Source organism: Glycine soja, chromosome 13, assembly GCF_004193775.1.
Source record: "Glycine soja cultivar W05 chromosome 13, ASM419377v2, whole genome shotgun sequence".
In the NCBI taxonomy this organism is placed as follows: domain Eukaryota; kingdom Viridiplantae; phylum Streptophyta; class Magnoliopsida; order Fabales; family Fabaceae; genus Glycine; species Glycine soja.
In genome coordinates this window covers 24,675,984-24,696,668 of record NC_041014.1, presented here as the reverse complement: position 1 = coordinate 24,696,668, position 20,685 = coordinate 24,675,984, and the positions used below count along the sequence as shown (strand labels likewise).

General features: G+C 34.7%; 1 protein-coding gene across 1 annotated transcript; it reads left to right on the top strand.

Annotated features, from left to right (window-relative positions):
- The first annotated feature begins 2,787 nt into the window (after window positions 1–2,787).
- LOC114381837 lies at window positions 2,788–18,168 on the top strand. The gene is made up of 18 exons (XM_028341062.1): window positions 2,788–3,157; window positions 3,558–3,782; window positions 3,959–4,054; window positions 4,436–4,488; window positions 4,855–4,951; window positions 6,221–6,294; window positions 6,916–7,021; window positions 8,230–8,340; window positions 8,944–9,020; window positions 9,333–9,399; window positions 15,929–15,994; window positions 16,260–16,367; window positions 16,507–16,637; window positions 16,818–16,884; window positions 16,971–17,035; window positions 17,107–17,200; window positions 17,377–17,447; window positions 17,554–18,168. Exons 1-18 carry the CDS (start codon window positions 3,011–3,013, stop codon window positions 17,876–17,878), a joined length of 1,980 nt encoding a protein of 659 aa, XP_028196863.1. The 5' UTR covers window positions 2,788–3,010; the 3' UTR covers window positions 17,879–18,168.
- The last annotated feature ends 2,517 nt before the right edge of the window (window positions 18,169–20,685 follow it).

Below are 20,685 nucleotides of genomic sequence, written 5' to 3'. Positions count from 1 at the left end.
ACGTGGTGTTATGGTTGCCAAAACATGTATATTGTCATAGTTGTATTGTCTAATGATATCTAAAATGATTGAGAACTTATGGTTGAATAATATGTGATATATATGATGACAACATTCAAGATATATTTCTTTTGAACTCAATTATAAATGTTTTTTTTGTTTACTTAAATATATAAGTAAAATTTAACTATTTTTTTTTTATCTTATTTAATTCAATGATATCATTTCAAGAATATCTTTTAATTAATTGAGATTTCATTTTTTTTTTATCATGGTATTGATACGAAATATTCAGCACGGAAAGCAATGATTAATTCTCATTGGAGACTATGAGCGCACATAATGTGATATTTTCCTTCCAACATGGAGATTCTATTTTCAATGTTTTTTTTTTATATTTTTGATATTAAGTTTCAATTAATGATATTTTAGAAGTTTTTTTTAAATGTGATTAATAGAATTAAATGATATTCTAACTTTCTTAATTAACACACAAGTTAATTAATTTTACTAATATATGAGCCTATAAGAAGTAATTTATTATAAAGAAATGAGTTTAATTGTTACACATTGTGGGTGTATATTTTCTACACTGTTAACCTATCATAGTTCATGATATGTGTGTGATTTTGTTTAAGGTAGTTATGATTAGATTCAAACTTTTTAATTATCATCCATAAGTGTGCTACAATACTCTAAGAGGATTACCTTTAGTGTGGGCATTTGGCAGGGGAAAAAATTATAGTTACAAGAATATCTTAGTTGGAAATCCTACATGTTTGTGAAGAATATAAGTAATGTACGACTGTAGACAAAACGAAAATATATAAATATTAGGATTAATTAAGTTTTTATTCTTCAAAAGAAGTTTTAAACTTTTGGTTTTTAAATTATTTTTTTTAAAAAAATTTGGTTTGTAAATTTTTTTTTATTATAAATAGTTCATAGCGTTAATAATTTTTTGTTAAGTGTTTACTTAAATGATAACGAATATCACTAAAAATTATTAATGAGAATAATGAGTTAAAAAATGACTCTTATCTTTTCCTTTTATATTTTAGTATCATAATATTTTAATTATTTATTTAAATATAATAAAATTTATGTGTCATGTTTGTGACATACACATAGTATTCAATATATCGTGTTTCATAATATTTCATTACTTAATAAAAGATATAATTATTTTTAATAACGATAAATTCTTTAGTAACCAAATATTTTTTAAAAATAATTTAGAGAACAACAATTTTAATCCCCGTTGAAGAATAAAACTTAATTAACCCGAAAATAATGAAAGACAGGGCAAGGAGAAGGAGCAACAATAATAATGGATTTAGAGAAAACACTAAAGCGAAACTGAAGGCAGAGGAATCGAACTTGATGTCACCAAAAGCAATGAACGTTGAGGTGACTTCTTCCGGCAAATTTACTGTAGGGGGCCACTTTTAAAAAATATTTACGGATTGGGGTCCCTTTTCAAAGAAATTGCAGGGGGGGTCTGATTTGTGGTGGATGCCGCCAGCGACATCAGCGAGATAGCTGGTGCCGCCAGTAGCATTAGCGGGACAAAATAAAACAAAATTAATTTATATATTTTTTCCTAGCTAATGTCGCTAATGGCTTAAGCGGGATCGCAACCCGCCAATGTAAGTGGCGGAACACATGCTGAACAAGCATGCCGCTAATACAAATGGCGGTACATGCACAATGTTTTTATTATTGCTGCAGATAATATAATTTAAGCACTCACTCACTCAAGTCTACACAGGAATGCTGATAAAAACACGTGCTTCACTTCACGAGACTGCTTCAAAGTAGCAGCCATTCATTTTATTACTAGCAAATTTAATCAGATTTAGATCATATAAAATACTAATAGTAAAATAAGTAATAATATTTATTCCTGTTTATGTCTAGAAGAATTATTAATAAATCTTACTATTTGTTTAGATAGATAGGCCAAAATAAACAAGGAATAAATGAGAAAGTTTATCCCTAACATTGCATATTTAAGAGAGTTTTAACTTACGAAGTTCACGTAATCAGTGTTTTAAAGGAAATAATTAAGAAATTAATGAATAAAAGTTTCGACTAAAAGTTACATTAAAATTTATTAAAAAAATAAGACAAGAATACGATAATAATAGATAATAAATATTCTTCATTTAAATTGATTGACTTTTGACATTTAAAAAATCATATTAACTGTGTATTCAATTTTTAATAAAACATTAAAATTTTTATTTTAAATTTTTAGGTTTGTCTCCTAATATATACTTATTATTATAATCTTCGAATATTTAATAACATATTTAAAGAAATTGAAAAAAATAAAGATATTTTAGTAAAATAATATTATTAATTAATCATTTAGTTTATATAAAAAAAAACCTTGACAAATGACGGTCTTTTGTTTACATGCAACAAAATTTGTAGTATATTAACAATGGAATCCTTTTTTTTGTGAGTGTGTGCTTAAATAATAAATTTGTACCGTCATTTGTATTGGCGGCATGCTTCTTCAGCATGTGTCCCGCCATTTGCATTGGCGGGTTGCGGTCCCGCTTAAGTGATTGGCGGCATCAGCTAGGAAAAAATATATAAATTAATTTTATTTTATTTTGTCCCGCCAAAGCTACTGGCGGCACCAGCTATCTCGCTGATGCTGCTGGCGGCATCCACCACAAATCAGACCCCCCCTGCAATTTCTTTAAAAAGGAACCCCAATCCGTAAATACTTTTTAAAAGTGGTCCCCTACAGTAAATTTGCCGACTTCTTCCTCCTTTCGCCATTGCATTATTTCTCACACGTGCCACAAAAATCATCACCCTCACCTCCCATTCTTTTCATTTTGTTTGTCAGCATAAAAAAAACAGACAAACACACAGATACACTTTCTTTTCCCATTTTTCATCTATACACCATTACAAAGAAAAACAGAGCAAGAGAATTTATATATTTTTTATTAAGCAAAAAAAAAAAAAAGTTGGTGAAGAGCGAAGAAGAATGTCATGGGTAAGGTCAGCGGTGAACAAAGCGGTGGAAGGTGGGCAAAGCAATTTCGGACGTGCCGTTCGTACCTACGCCGACTCCGTCGTGCTCCATGCAAGCAACGCCGTCGCCGGCGGTGCCAGAATCATCCAAGATCGCATTGTAACAACGATCAGCCTTACCCCTTTTATAAAAAAATACATTTTTCCTTTACCCTTTTCGTTTTTAATTCTGGGTTCGGGATAAAGTTTTCACCTTGGCTATGGTACCTTGCAGTGTAAGAAATCTCTAGATTGGGCCTTAAAAGATCATGCTTTGAAGTTGTTATTTTAATTTTGTTTTTTGAGAGCGTTATTTCTCGAATAAATAATGCATCTAATCACAAATCGACCACATGTAAGGAAAGTTTATTGATTTTTATAATGACTATCTTAAAAAGTTGAAGTAAGGATGATTTTTGATTGGTTGAGAATGTACAAACTTTTACAGGGAAAGTACATGCCTATTATACTCTTTCTTTCTTGAATGTGGTTTCTGTAATATGAATGGTTTTATTGAACAGGTGGCTCGGAATATGCAAAGTTTTAAGCACACTGTAAAACGGTTAGAAGAAGTTTCTGTTTCGTGTAGAGGGATAGAGAGAGTTCAGTTGCTAAGAAGATGGCTAGTTGCACTTAGGGAAGTTGAGAGACTTACTGTTACCTGCAATGGAACCAAGGCTAAAGATCAAGACAACGAGTTTCTTCATGATGAATCCAAGGATTCACCTACACCACAACCCACTTTGGTTTGTGAAACCTATGCTGTTTTCATTATTTCTGTTAAAAGTTTGTTTTATTTTTGCCTTTCCGAAAGCTAGCTCACATATTTGCATTTACCAATAGAATGCTTTTGTAACTTTTGTTATTCATCTACTATTTACTTCTTAGTAATTCATGCTCATAGTATATAACTGGTGGACAGATTTACTATGTAGACCCTGCTGCTCCGGATGAACTGAAAAATTTCCGCGATGTCTTTCTTTCCAGTCAAGCTCTTGAGGGCATAACGATGTCAATGGTGAGTTGAAGCAATGCTATCTATAACTGCCACAGTACCAATTTTCTCTAGCGGTTTTCCATGTTCCTATGGGTTAGGTTTGACCGTGTATGCTTGTAAAAATTCACAATCAAATTAAGAGCGTGCTTGTATTTCCCAAATGAAAATGAAAATATATATTTCTTAATTTTAATCGAATGCCATTGCAGGAAAAATTCTGGATATATCTCAATCTTTAAACTACTAGTATTTTATTGCTGAAAAAAAAGTATTGTGTTGTGACTTTTGATATGATTCTTTATAAATAGTCTATTTTCAATGATATTTTATATACAGAGGCTGAGCTTTATATTTGCTGATTTATGGAACTTAACCGCAGGTTACCTCTTTTGTGTGACTCAGATTCTTGATGCACCAAATGAGGAAGAAGTTTCACTACTTTCAGAGATATATGGGTAATTTTGTCTCTGTGTTTTTAAATTTTCTTTCCTTAAACTGAATATATCTGCAGACAAATATTGGTTGAAAACTCTTCGAATGTGGGTTTGGACCTAACTCAATCCCAACTTAGGGTGAGGGTTGCCTTCCACTTATATACTCTATCTTGGCACTATCTCTAGCCATTGTGAGACTTGAGTTTTTTTCAATACACCTTCTCACACCCAGCACTTTTGGGCTTAATGCGTGGATAACACGGTGGGTGGCTTGTTTAGTGGATCTTGGATAAGCTTTGACACCATCTTAGAAAGTTACTGGTTGGCAGATTAGAAATGGCTTGCTTAAAAAACTGCTTCTAATTTGGTATGTTTATACTTATGCAGACTCTGTATTAAAGGAGGAAAGGAAGAACATACTGCCTTGTTATCCAGTGTACAGGATTTGGCAAAAGCATTTTCTGGATATGAAGTTGAAGTGCTGGTAATGATGTTAGTATAATGGTATTAATGGATGTATGACAATGTATTTATGTGTTGGTGTGTTTGTAAAACCTAGAACACTAACCCTTATCTATGCTAATCATAATCCTTGCTAACTAGCGAGACTAATCATGATACGATAAGTAAAATGTGGTAAAGAATCCTAAGAGATAATGAGGAAATAGCAAAAGTAATCTTAGAGGATAGTCTAAGATATGATATTTTCATATATTCTAACTAGATGCTTTGATTTGCCAGTTCATGTTTGTAATGTATTTGGTGCTCCTTGTCAACTTTTCTCAGACACCAGACTTTATATGCTAATAAACAATGGGCCCTAATGGCATCTCTAACTCACTTAAGATTAAAGGCAGATGGCTTACACAGCTCTAAATCAGCGTCAGTTGTGTATATAAATTATACACCTTACCTTGTGGCAGAATGTGTCAGGGGCCAAGAGGAGAGGTTCATGCTCCCCCTAGAGATTTATTTCCCCCCCAACCAAATTTTTTTCCCTTTGGTATTGTTAGATATATGTTAAGATAAGGCTTCTTGTTGTTAGTTTTAACTGTATTTAGGCTACAGATTCTCACTATTTTCCTTAATCTTGACTCTACCAACATATATAGTGATAGTTTTGTACTATATGGGGTAATAAAGAACCCAAATGACAGAGATTGGAGGCCACACGCCCAACCAGTTAATCATATATACAGTTTTGGGGAACATTTCTTCAGCTTTTGACAAGCAAATACACTCTTTTAAGACCTTGTTTATGTACATGTTTCAACTTTTGTTGTCCTAATCATCCACATCTGAAGGATTTCTTTTAATTGGTAAATCAGATTTAAAGAGTTTAGTATACATTTAGACCCTTTTTGGTAAGCCCCAAAAAAAAACATTAGTAACTTAGTTGCCCCTGCATTGTTTTTGGTAAAGTTCTGCCCTGACATTAATCTTGCCATTACATACAATATGATTGCTGATTTTTCTGTTTCAATTTGAGGAGGTTACTAGTGTGATTTTATAGCAGGTTACTTTAAATGTAGTATTCCTATCTGGCTTTTCAATCTAACATCTAGTCAATTTTGTTGCCTAAAAAGTTTTCTCCCACTATATCTTGATTTATTGTTTGTAATTTGTGCTCTAGCTACAATATCTGACTTAGTAAAAGTATTGAGCTTTTACACATTTTAGAAGAATGCTACTGGAGTTATATGCACTTATTTGGTACCTACACATATTTCCAATTCAGCATTTTTTTTAACAGGCAAAGCGAGAAGAGCTACTTCAATATGTCCAAAATGCAATTTCAGGGCTGAAAGTAAATGCTGATCTAATCAGGTTGTTGCAAAAACATATCTTTATTGATGTTTGTTTCTTTGTTTGTTTGGTTGTTTATTTCCAGCTGATATCTTATTTGAACTTAGTTGATGTATGTTTGGGTTATAGCATACCAGTACTTACAACCATTGTTCACCTCTGCATGCAGGGTTATGGAATGTGCTTCTTTATAATTGCTTGTTCTGTTCATGTTTGATCAATTAGAGCATCACTTATTATTTATATTACACTAATAATAGAGTTTACCGTGATGTACTGTATTTGGTTTCAATTTGTCAGAGATACACTGTTTACTTAGTTATAAATAGCACATTTAAGGCTCCTCATTCTTTTATTTACATAATTAGTATTTGTATGCCCTTATGTGCTTAATGAGCCATAACCAAGTAAACAAGTTCTCCCTGAATATATTTTGGCATTTAATGTTTAATTAAGCATGTACAGAAGTCTAAATTCTGGAATAAATTATTGGGTTCTAAAACTTTCAACCAATGCCGTGTATGTTAAAATATTTTCCCTACTTCCATAGACATTGCATAATCTTGATCTATAATGCTTCAGACCATGGCTAAGACTTGAGTATTATTCTTTTCTCCTATGTTATACATTCTCCTCTCTCAGAATAGAAGTTGAAGCATGCAACCTGAAGGAAAAAATTGAGAATATGAAGGCAGACAGCCAAGATGGAAATTTTGTAAATTCACCTAAAGCAACTGCAGCAATAGAGGTCAGCTTGCATTTCTTATATCCTGCGGTACAATGGCGCAACTGCATGCCCATCCACTTGCACACGGAAACTCATATTGTTGTCGTGTATATGGTGTAATATTTTATTGGTGAAACATGAGGATATTTTATATTAACGTGTTTCTAGGTTGGTCCGTTATAAGCTTTAAAGCTTTCCTGGTAATATTTGTGTTTCACCGGAGACATAATTTTGCATCTTGAATTCTTTTGGACAAAGTCTTGTCGTGTGCTATATCTTGAGTATGGTTTTGGTCCTTAATAATTTGGATAGAAGTTTCAGTTTCTGTATGTGTGGTTTATATAAATGTGAATTTAGTTTTTCACCTTAACCTTTTCATTGTCTCATTAACATATTAATTTTTGTGCTTGGTTTCTTGTTAATGCTGTTATTCCTTCACTATGCAAGGAAATTTAGTGAAACATGTGTGTTCAAGCTTGTTCTGGATTTTTTGTCTAGGAAGGCAGTGGGTATAGTTGAACCTTCCAATCAAACAACTGAAACAACTATGAGTCTATGGGTGTGTGGATGCATGTCTAAAAGGATGCTCTTGTCCTACTTTGATTTTAGTTTACACATGCTGTTTACTTTTTCTCCAAGTTGTTTCCATCCAATCCTTTGTTAACTGAAAAATATCTTGTTATAATAAGAATTCAAATATAATAGAGGTTTTATCAAATGCAAGGGCACAAAAATGATTGTTAGAATATCACTTTATCCCTAACCAATTTCTCATGGACTTTACTTTTCTTTGAAAAGAAAATTATAAGGTCTATTTTATGGAATAAAATTAGAGTGTTTAATGTAATAATGATGTCAATAGTGACGGTTTTTACAAGCTCATTCTTCATGTTTGCTAATGTTTTTTGGCTTATGTTATGGCGAAGTTAAGGGGTAAACGGTTATATTAAAAATATTAGTTTCATAGGTTCTAGTGATTTGGAATTTCTGTTTGCTAACACATGGATACAAGATTACTGTTTCTTTCTAGTGATGCCATAACTAATAATCCTTATATATCTACCTAAAAGTTTTTGCTTTTAGATTAATGCCTTAGATTTTAAAACTATACATGAGCTTCATATACGGCTTATGAGGATATTTTAGGCACCATTTATTAGGTTCAAGATTGTGTATTTATATGTAAATGTATTTGTTAGTGGTAATTGAGCATTTTGGTTTAATTTCAGGCTCTTGATGAAGCTATGGTAACAATTCAAATGTGTTCTACATTGGAGGAACTCTTACTGAAAAAGAAATACTTTAGCTATGGTGATTCTCCACAACTTCATGCTGATAAGGTCTTGCACAGTGATTTTCTGTAGTTTTTGTTTAATGCATATATTTTACTCCCGAAGCATCATATTTCTGCAAGTTATTGTTTCTTCAAGCTTCATTTAAAAGAATGTATATAACATTCAAAATTGATACTGTATTATGTGAAATTGTTCATTCTATTCATTAAATAAGGGGCTTTGAAATCCAATAGTGATTGGTTTCTGTAGTGATGAGCTTTGACCCTAGGCAAACTTCAGCTACAATGCTAGGGGTCTGAATCTTGTAATCACCACGCTGAGAAGGGATTAATCTCACACCAATGCCTGTGGGATACATACGTTTGTGATAATTTTTCTGTATCAGGCTTGTCTAAGATCTATTACTTTCCAGAAACTCCCATAATATGTAATTTAACTTTTATCAATTCTTTACTATAAGCTTTGAGAATTTTAAAATCTGAATACAATATCGTTTTCTGAACTATGTATTGTATTGTTCATTATTAATACTCATCAGCGTCTGCAAGCAAGCATAATCTTTTTATTCCTAGTGCAGAGATGCTTAGGTTCCTGCATTTGGTGTCACACTTTATTCTGGTTGATGATGTATGATTGAATCACTTGCAGGTTGACAAATTGAAAGTTTTATCAGAGTCTCTTGCAAATTCTAGCACAAAAGCTGAGACTCGCATTACAGAAAACAGGTGCCAGAAACAGTTATTATGAGTTTATTATAAATAAATAAAAAAGAAAAAGAAAAGCTTCTTTCTTTTATGTGTTGTGCTTGTGCAGCACCTGTGCCTTTGTTAAGTATCATGCAAAGGTACTGAACATACTTTCAGCTCTTTTTGATGCATATGGCTTTTGTAAATGTGTAACATGTTGATGCGTGATGCATGTCATTGCTATTTGGCTAGTTGAAAGTTAACACCAAACAGATGAAAAATGTTGACCTTGACTGATTTTTTTAAGAACTTTTTCTCTTAAATTCTGTTGCATATTTTGTTCTCAACCAGATCTCAAAAAGAAGAAGCACTTCATTTTCGGGTAACTAAATCCAACGAGGTTAGCCAAGTTGAAAAGGTACATTCTCCTCAAAAGCAGCCAATAGTTTTATCTTATTGTAGATATAATTAAGACCACATGAAAACTCTCACTAAAGGAACTGGTCAATCTAAATAGTAGAGTCCTCTAAATAGATTCTTCTTTTGGCAATAAAGGTTGGCTTAACTGTTAAGATTGAACAGCACTGCCAAAATTTTTTTTGAATTCAATCTTAGTGTTGAACAATGCTGACAAAAAAATCTTGAATTCAATTCCTGTTGGTCATCATTCATTGGTAGGTTATATGTAAGAGTCATTATAAATCCTCTAGAGACTTGTGGCATGCCCTTATATTGGAAATGGACAACTTCTTCTTCCCTTATAGTTTTTAGTTGTATGAGCATGAAATCATGAAATTATGAAGCTCGAAAATAGAGAGAATTACAGGTATATAGAACCTTCTTTCGTGCGATCTCGCGGAAGAACCTTCTTCTGTGTCATTTGGCAGAAGAAGTTCTTCCACAGGAATCCACGGAAGAAGGTTCTTCTGCAGTTCAAAATCGCGTTTTTTAAACAAGGGCAGTTTTGTCTTATCACATAATTGCTGGGTGCACCTAGCAACTCCCAAATTCAAAGGGGAAAATGAGCCCGGTGTGGTAGAAGGAGAAAAAGAAACCAATGAAGACACCAATCTTTGTAAAGACATTGAGAGTATTGATGTTGGACCAACAAACTTTTTAAGGCCTGATTCTCCTACTTTGGATGGAGGAAGTGGCCTAAAAGAAGTTTCTATGTGGAATACTTATGCCAAAGTGGCGAATACTAAAGGTTCAACTTGAAGCTCAATGTATAAGAGCCCGAGAAGTTGTGAAGTAATGATGGAAGCTGCAAGTACATGTGAATTGGCTAAAAACATCGGAATCGGTTTTGGGAAGGAAGAAAATGGAATGTTGTCCAAAATGGTTATTTTAGATGGAAGAGACAAATCTGAACTTGAGAAGCTAGGAAGAAGGATGGGTGATCAATGAAGATAGTTTACCTATAATATTAGACGTTTAGGGGAGGGAATTAAATGGGGAGTAGTAAAGAATTTGGTGGTGAAGGAGCAAGAGGATATGCTATACTTATAGAAAACTATAGTATGTTTGGATAGAGCAATTTAACAAGGGAATTCATTTTTTTAAGGAATTTAAAATGATTCATGATAAAATAGCTTGTTTGGATAGAATATTTGAAAGAGATTTAATTTTTGATATTTTTATGAATCATTTTGATTGACTAAAACAGTGAGATTTCAAATTCTCTCAAAAAATATAGAATTTGAAATTCTTTTTTCGGAGATGCTCATTCTAACTCACGTTCTTGCTCGCGACTCTTTCTCGCTCAACACTCACAACTACGGGTGACCAAAGTTTTTACGGCCAATATCGACATAAGTTGTTTTTCATTGACGTTGGCCGATGTTTTTTTGGTTAGAATTTTTTTGTATGATGTCAACCAAAGTTATTTTTTGTTGATATCGGCTAACATTTTTTTTAGATGATGTTAGTTAGGATTATTTTCTCACTGACGTCAGTCATGGGAAATTTTTGCTAACGTCGGCCAAGGATTTTTTTGGTCGTTGTCATCCAGGTTTTCTCAGTTGATATTGACTAATAATTTTTTTGGCCGACGTTAGCTAGATTTTTTCTACTGACATCGGTCATAACTAACTTTTGAGTAGACACCTGTTAGGGTTTTTTAGTTGACGTCAGCTAGGTTTTTCCAGCCAACATCAGCCAAAGCTATTTTTTAGCCAATATCAGTTAGGGTTATTTTTTAGCCGATGTTAGCTAGGGTGTTTTAGCTGATGTCAACTAGATTTTCTTAGCCGATGTCGGTTAGGATTTTTTTGCTAACATCGACTAGGGTTTTCTGGCTGACATTAGCCAAAGCTATTTCTTAACCACATTAGCTAGGTTTTTTGGTTGATGTTGGCTAAGATTTTTTCTGCTAACACTAGTTAGGTATTTTTGATTGACATCGGGCATAACTATTTTTAGTCGACATCGACTAGGTTCTTACAATCGACATCCACTAGAGTTTTTTCGGTCGACATCTGTCAGAGCTATTTTTTAGCCAACTTCGACTAGGGATTTTTCGGTCAATGTTGAAAAGACCCTAGCCAGTGTTGGCCAAACGAACCCTAGTCGACGTTGGTAAAAAAATCTAGCCAACATCGGCTGAAAAATAGACTCAAACAACGTTAGCAAAAAATAGTTCCGACTGACGTCAATTAACAAATATTTCTGGCATACTTTGACAAAAAAATTCTATTTGATGTCGACTGAAAAATAACCTTGGTTGATGTCAGTTTAAAAACATCACTGGTTGTGGTCAGACAAAACAACCCTAGTTAAAATTATCAATATTTTGTATTTATAAATTATTAAAAATTGAAAATATTTTTTAATTAATATTTCAAAATTAGATTGTGTTTATTTTCTATAAAGTTTAATATTAAAATTTCATCTATTTAAAATATAAAATTAAAATTTTTCATATGGAGAAAATTGAATTGTCCTATCCAAACAAAGAATTCAAAAGGGAAGAAATTTGAATTGATTTATCTAAACAAAACACATTTGAAAAATGAAGAAAATTAAAATCAAATTCCTTGAAAATTTGAAATTCCTGATCCAAACACAAGGAGAAGGAAATGGTGGACAAAATTGTGTATCAGGCTTTATGGGGGATTCCGAGGTGAAAGGGAAAACTAATCCAATAGTGAATAGTGTTGGAGGCATCTTGTCCGTATGGAGTGAATCATCTTTTGTGTTAGAGAAGAAGGTTATTGGCAACAGATTTATTTTACTAGAAGGAACTTGGAAAGGCAATGGCAAAAAAATCACTATTGTAAATATATACTCCTCTTGCGATGCAAATTTGAAAAGAAACTTATGGGGTCAGATTAAACAGCTAAGAAGTGCAAGTCAGAACAAATAACGGTGCATAATCGACGATTTCAACTGTGTAAGGAAACAGTTAGAACGAGTGGGGGCTAGCCAAAGAGAGCAAGGATGGGGGATCATGACAAAATTTAATGATTGGATAGCGGACCTAGAAATTGAGGATGTGCCTAGTGTAGGTCGTAAATACACTTGATATTGGCCAAACGGGACAACTAAAAGTCGGCTGGATAGGGTTCTTGTGTCTGCTAAATGGTTTTCTAAATGGAGTGGAAGTACACAATTCATATTGGATAGGAATTACTTAGAACATTGTCCAATTCTGCTGAAATCAGTCATTGCTTACTGGGGTTCAAAGTCTTTCAAGACTCTAGACTGCTGGTTTCAAGATAAATCTTTTAGGAAGACAGTTCGGGAATGTTGGAGATAGAGCTCAGTACAAGGGTGGGGAGGCTTTGTATTAAAAGAAAAATTGAAGTTGTTGAAACGAAGATTAAAAGTGTGGAACAAAGAGCAATTTGGGGATATTCAGTAGAAGTTAAAGAGGGTAGAGCAAAAACTCAATGAGATGGAAAAGAAAGGGGAGGATAAGGACTTGACTGAGGAAGGAGTTACAAGAGGAAGTTTGGGTGGCAGTGCACTCAATACAATCCATTATGAGGCAAAAAGCAAGAATAAAGTGGTTAAAAAGGGTGATTGCAACTTTAGATACTACCACATGACTGTCAATTGGAAATGACACAAAAACATGTTGAAGGGGATTTTTATTGACGGTTGTTAGGTAGAGGAGACAAATAGAGTAAGAGAGGAAGTCAAACAATTCTTTTTGAGAAGGTTTGAAGGATCAACATTTAAGAGACCAGGACTGGATGGTGTAGAATTCAAGACCATTAATCACAAGGCAAATGCAAAATTGGTGGCCAAATTTGAGGAGGATGAGGTAAGGGCAACAGTGTGGGAATGTGGGAGCTCCAAAAGCCCAAGACCTAATGGACTATATTTTAAGTTCATTAAGGAATTCTGGGACATAATGAAAATGAATGCCTTGCATTTCTTGGACAAATTTCATGCAAATGGATGCTTTCCGAAAGATAGTAATGCATACTTCTTGGCTTTGATTTCAAAGGTACAAGTTCCACAAAATATAAACGAGTACAAACCTATTTCTTTGATAGGTTGTATCTACAAGATTGTGGCGAAAATCCTAACTAGAAAACTCAAGAAAGTCATGGCTACCACATTGATGAACGACAGAGTGCCTTTATAGAGGGGAGACATCTCTTGCACAACGTGATGATTGCTAATGAGGCTTTTGATGAAGCAAAAAGGGGAATGAAAAGTTGTTTAGTCTTCAAAGTCGACTATGAAAAAACATACGATTTTGTATCTTGGGATTTCCTCCTCTACATGTTGAGACGGATGAGTTTCTACGAGAAATGGGTGATGTGGATTGATTGGTGTATGAAGTCTTCTTCTGTCTCAGTCTTGGTGAATGGATGTCCCACTGATGAGTTCTTTCCTTAAAGAGGACTCGGGCAGGGAGACCCATTAGCCCTTTTCTTATTCAACATTGTTGTTGAAGGTCTGATGGGTCTAATGAGGGAGGCCCAAAAGAAAAGTTTGTTCAAAGGTTTCCTGGTAGGCAGCGATGAGGTGGTAATCAGCATTTTTCAATATGCTGATGACACAATATTTTTTGGTGAAGCAACCATGTCCAACGTGAAGGCAATCAAAGCAATGTTAAGGAGCTTTGAGTTGGTGGAGTTAAGGTTGAAAATAAATTTCGCTAAGAACAATTTTGGGGCATTTAGGAGATTAGATCGATGGGTTAAGTCTGCTGCGAGATACCTTAATTGTAGACTCTTGTCATTGCCTTTTTCTTACTAAGGGAATCCCCATAGGGGAAAACCAAGGTGTAGTGAGATATGGGGTATGATTATCTCTAAGTGTGAGAGAAAACTTTTAAAGTGGAAATAAAGAAACTTATCTTTTGGGAGAAGGATGACTTTGATAAAGTCAATCCTTAACTTAATACCTATTTTTTTTCCTTTTTTGGGGTCCTTAAGAAGGTGGTGGATAAGTTGGTGTGGCTATAACGATCATTTCTTTGGGGTGAAGGAGAGGATCAGAAGAAGTTGACGTGGGTGAAGTGGGAGACAATATGTCTTCCTAAGGAGAAAGGTGGTCTAGAGGTGCGTGATCTTGCATCTTTTAACCGAGCATTACTCGGTAAGTGGCGCTGGAACCTGTTTCATCATATTAGCGAGTTATGGGCAAAGGTTTTGGAGTTGAAGTATGGGGGATGGAGAAACTTAGATGAGGTAAGGAGGAACCACAAGGAATCGATATGGTGGTAGGATTTGTGTTTTGTGTGCGGTTCGAAGGAGGAAGGTGGGTGGCTCAATGAAGGTGTGAAGTGGAATATAGGATGTGGGTCGCGGGTAAAATTTTGGAAAGATAGGTGGAGGGAGGAGGGGTTATCTTTGATGGAGAAGTACCCGAGATTATATCATATATCTCAATAGCAACATCACACTATTTAACATATGGGCTTTGAGGTGGGGGAATCATGGGAATGAAATTTTGTGTGGTGAAAAATAATGTTGGAAGGAGAGATGGAACTAGCAGCTAGTATTATAGAGGATATTGAGGAGTTGAGGGTTCGGCCTAATCAACAAGACATATGGATTTGGAAGGGGGATGTGAGTGGGTTGTACTCAGTGGGAAGTGGATATCATTTGCTTAATGAAGTTGTGGCGAATGAGAACGAAGACGAGGCATTCATACTAATTTGGAAAATGAAAATTCCAAGCAAGGTAGCACACTTTGTTTGGAGGCTGGTTAGGGATAGACTACCAAAAAGAGAAAACCTAAGGAGAAGGGATGTACAACTAGATGACTACCACTGCCTGTTTTGTTCGAGTCATGAGGAGGAAACGTCCCACATATTTTTTGGCTGCCAAAGAATAATGCCTTTATGGTGGGAGAGCCTTGCATGGACAGAGGTTGTAACTGTGTTCCCTGCATCACCTAAGGAACACTTTCTACAACATTCATATTGTAATTCATCAGGTATTGTCCAAAACAAATGGTGGATTTGGTGGGTTGCCCTCTCATGGTGCATTTGGAATCATAGAAACAAAATTGTATTCTCAAATGAGGATTTTAATGGACAAAAATTGATCGAGGATGCAATTTTCTTCTGCTGGATGTGGCTTAGATATTTAGATAAGGATTTTGAGTTGTCGTTCCACTTTTGGTCCAGTAATATTAAATCTATATTCTTGTATAGGGGAGAGATTAGACCATATATACTTTTTGTAATGGGTATTCCAATGCGCTCAGAGATGGGGGTTATGGTATTCTAATATCTCAAGCATATTTCAATACCATAATCTTACATAGACAACATGTACATTGGAATGTACAAATATTAGTACTACTTGTACTGATTTTATATATATAATATATACATATTTTTTCCAATAAAAAAAAAGTTGTATGAGCTTGAATGATGATGTCTCCAAAGAAATAAATAGTTTATTTTGAAGGAATCAATTTACTTCTGAATCATACTTATTTTTTAAATAGATATGCAATGACTAGAGTATATTTTGCAGGAATTAGCTGTGGAGATTGGAGAACTTGAGAAGCAAAAAGATGAGCTTGAAGATAGACTGAAAAAGGTCCTTTTTTTTTCCTCCAGACTCCCCTTGAATACTTGAATTATGGCACTTAAAAACATTTAATTGAACTCAGGAATTGCATCTTTTTTATTTTGTTGCATCCGCTCGATATATAACCATATAAAGTTTACTGTGTATGTGTATACATGATTGTATTAATTAGCAGTCGGTGCCTTCCTCCTATCCTCAGTCTTTAGTATGATCTTCATGGATCTATTTCTATTATCCTTTGCTGGCATTACATAAGCCTGAAATATTATTACAGGTCAACAACTTGTTGACATCTGCACGAGTACGCCTCCACAATGCAAAAGAAGAAAGAGAGCAATTTGATGAGGCAAGCAATGAAATTATTGCACTTTTAAAAACAAAGGTACAAAATTTTATTTCATGCCTTAGGGTCATGTCTTCATGAGAAAAAAAATTGTTTAGAGGGCTATATTAGAATTAATAATATGATGTAAATCATTTTATTATTTGTCATATTTTGTTATGAAGTTTTCTAATATTAGGAAGATGAGATGGTGCGGGCCATTACTTCTTATACGGTAGAAGCCAATGTTGTTGATACATGGATCAAATTTCTAGAGAGCACATGGGTTTTTCAAGCTTCACATACAAAGAGAAAAGAGGAGCAGGTCAAGTATGTCTTATAGTTTAATGCCAATGGGAAAACAAATATGATCAAATAAATATCAAAATATTACAATCTTCAAAGTTATGCAAACCAATTTGTGGCATAGTAGTTCCTCTTATGTTCCTTAAAGTATATGTTTTAAAATATTAATATTAATATTTTCTATTTTTTCATTACACATAAAAGAGCTGAACTAGAGAGCTATGGAGATCATTTTGTGAATTTGGTGGTTCATCTTCTGTATTCTTACAAGGTAACAAATCATTCTAGATTGATCATTATCTTTATTATATTGGATTTTCCTTATCTTCTTATCACCAACTTGCTTATGTATGATAGGAAAATTTGGGTTTATCTCTTACTCAAATAAGAATACTTGTGGAGAATTTAAGATCCAGTCAAGGGTATGGTGTCCTGCCTCTCTGAATTATCTATTTTGTAAAATACCATGCCTCTAACTGTTGATTTATATCAGGTTAGGAATATCATCAGCAACAGACAATGAAGGTTTGAAATTAGTGAATCCAAGAAAAAATCTTGAAGAAGAATATTTGGATATCGAATCCAGGGTATTTTTCTTTTCAATGTTTAATTTATACCATTATGTGAAGTGAAAATCTGCCATGCCTCTCAGAAGTATGATAATTTTATTTGAGAGATGACGTAATAGGGTAAAAGTAAATCACATTGTAGTGCAAGATTTGGTGATCTTAAACAAATGCTTACTTCATATTCTACTTGTTAGTTTTTAGCCACTCTGAATATAGTGGACACCATGAAGAAGCAATTTCACATTCAACAGGAAGGCATTTTCAGGTATGTTGTTTTGTGTTCTTTGTTTCTTCCCTGGTCACTCTATCTATCATTGTTTGTTTTTCTAATGCAAGTGATGTTTCCCTATACATTTACAATTTTGATACAGAAAAGACATTGACATAGTCACAGAACTGTTTGATGCCATCGAGAAAATAAAAGGCGAATTTGAATCTATTGAGAGGCCAAAACTGGAACTTGAGAGTCCAACTGTAAGGTCAGAAACACCATCAAGTCAAATAACCTTCATAACTCCTTCGCATCCCTCAATGGCTAATAAGCACAAGCAAGATGGAGTGATTAACTCTCCCTCAGTGACTGGAAGATCACAAATAGAAATAGAACTTGATAAATTAAGCGAAGATGACTCAGCAGAAGAGATATGTGAGTGGGAGTTTGATGCTTTTGACAAAGATCATCACTCCAGGAGTTGAATAACAAGAATATAGACCAAAACCACTGATGTATTGTAAAAAGAATGAAATTAAAAGGCATCACATTGCAGTTTCTTTGGAAGGTTGTGATTTTGGCTTACTCCATTACTCAGATAACTAAGTTGTTCAATCAATGGATGTACATGAAACAACTTTGGTCCACTGATAATTGTATTTGTACCATATTCATCCTTGACGAAATGTAGATAGATATATTCGACCATGTACTTTCCTAGATAAGCCTTGTTTGTGTAACATTTTTGTGACTAAGAAAATTTGTTTTTATGACATAATTGACTTGAGTGACAAGTTGTTTTGTACCTAGCCCTTCATGGTTTTGAGGATTTGGGGTCATGTACATTGTACAATACAATATATGACTCCAATTATCTGCATTTACCCAGTCCACTAGTCCATTCAAGTGAAATTTCTAATTGTAATAAAACCAGTGATAAAAAAATATAGATTTAAGTTTAATTACTCATTTAATTCATTTATCTGCACAATTTTTATGTTTTAATTACTACACATACATTTTTTAATCTGTTTTAGTCTCTACAATTTTTGACGGCAAGGATTATGATGGGAACCGGCCCAAGGAGAATAAACCTTTTTGAGGTTTATGTTCATAGGGCCAAGAGGGCAAATGGGTCTAATTAAGAGTAGACTATTTGCGAAGGGAATAAGTTAGTTAGAGAAGAGAGTTGCTTAGAGGGAATTCTATTATAAGGATAAGGGGTAATGATTGTGGGGATATGGATGAATTTGGAAATGAAAATAGGAGCCTAGAGAATTTTCTCTGACTTGGGGGAGCACTTGCTATCATATCTTTCTTCATTTTCTCTGCTTGTTTTTTCTTATTTTGCAGCCCTCCTTAGATATAAAACATATCATTGGTGCTTTCATTGAGAGGTTTGTTCACCTCAATGTATGCAAACAAGGATGATGACTCATTTGGACAACGTTGAATCCAAACTCTCCAACCTCAAATCGGTTCTTAAATCGCACAACTTAATGTTCAAGGAACACTCCATTCAGCTGAACTCCCTCCTCACCAGCGTTAACGAGCTCTCGAAGACCGTTTCCTCACTAAGTAAGGAGATGAGAAATGGTTTCCAAGACAACCCGATACCCCCAAATCCTATGTCATCTTTTGATGATGCTTCACAGCTGTTGTCGAAACAGGTTGAGCTTCCCTCTTTCATCGACAAAGATCCTGTCGAATGGCTAGTGAAGGCGAAACTCTATTTCTCTATTTAGGGAACTCCACCTGAGATGTGAATCTAACTCACCCATATCTACATGGCAGGGATGACATGGCACTAGTTTAGATTCCTCCTCAATTCTCAACCTTAGTTGACTTGGTCTTCCTTCAAATAATCCTTGTTAGAACATTATGGTGAACACTAATTCAGAAATCCATTCATGCAAGTGAAGCCTCTTCATCAAACTGGCACTCTCGACGAATATGTCAGAGCTTTTGAAGTGTTGATGGTCTAAGTTCCTCCAATGTCGTTTAAAGACTAGTACATGGGTTTCTTCCTTAGGGGCCTCTGAGACAACATCCATATGGAAGTGTTGATGTTTGAACCACCAAATTATCACCATATGATCTCCTAACATGTCTCATCGAGCAGACACTAGATCACTCTCATCATTCAAAGAGTACTTTAGGTTGGCGAACTAGTTCTTCCATGGTTCGCCAAAATTTGATCTCCAATTCTCAGGGCACTTCTAAACCCCAGCCAATTGGGGCTGTAGGATTGGCCCAGTCTATCAGGAGTTCAATTGGGCATGGTGAAAGAGGGCATAAAAGTGGATTTGCTTATTTTGGGCTACCTCAACAATGTAAAGGTACTCAAAATCCCCCTTATCGTGAGCTTATTGAGCGTAGAACTAAGGGACTATGTTTCAAGTGTGGAGGGAACTATGGCCTAAGCATCTTTGATTACTGATTTGGGAAAGAGAGGACTCTCCCAACGAGACACCATTGGACCAGGATGAATCGACAAAGGTAGATGAATGTGATATTTGGTCTTAGGGGTGGATTGGTTATAAACTTATGGTCACATGACTTGAGAAAAAAAATTGGTAGTTTTGAGGATAATGGTCAGAAGATTACCTTGAAAAGGTATCATATTTAGGATAGTTTTTTTTCCAGCGATGAAAAGAGTCTTGCAAGAGGTAGCTATTGATAGGGGTGAACTTACTCATGTGGATGGGAATGAGACCTCCAAGGTGACTAATGGGCCCCATTTCCATGAGCTTCAAGTTTGATTTGTAGAATCTACTGGACCAACATGATGAAGTTTTCACAGAGAGCATGACACTTCCTCCCTGCCGCACCCATGATCACGCAATCACCTTGCAACCCAACTCAATATTGTCCATATCAATACGCCCACCACCACAAAGATTAAATTGAAAAACAAGTTCAAGAGATGTTTTTGGATGGAGTAATCCATCATTTCGTAAGTTCATTCTCAAGTCCACTTATATTGGTAAAAAAGAAAGATAATTCTTGGAGAATGTGTGTAGACTATAGAGCTTTGAACAAGGTAATGGTGTTAGACAAATACCTAATCCCAACCATTCATGAGCTTTTGGATGATCTCCATGACTCCCGATTCTTCTCAAAGATTGACCTCAAATCGGGCTTCCACCAAATCCAGGTTAAAGAAAATGATATCCCTAAGGCTGCATTTCGTACACATGAGGATCACTATGAGACCTCGTCATGTCGTTTAGGCTAATGAATGCTTAATCCATCTTCTAATCCACTATGAACTCTGTGTTCCACCCATTCT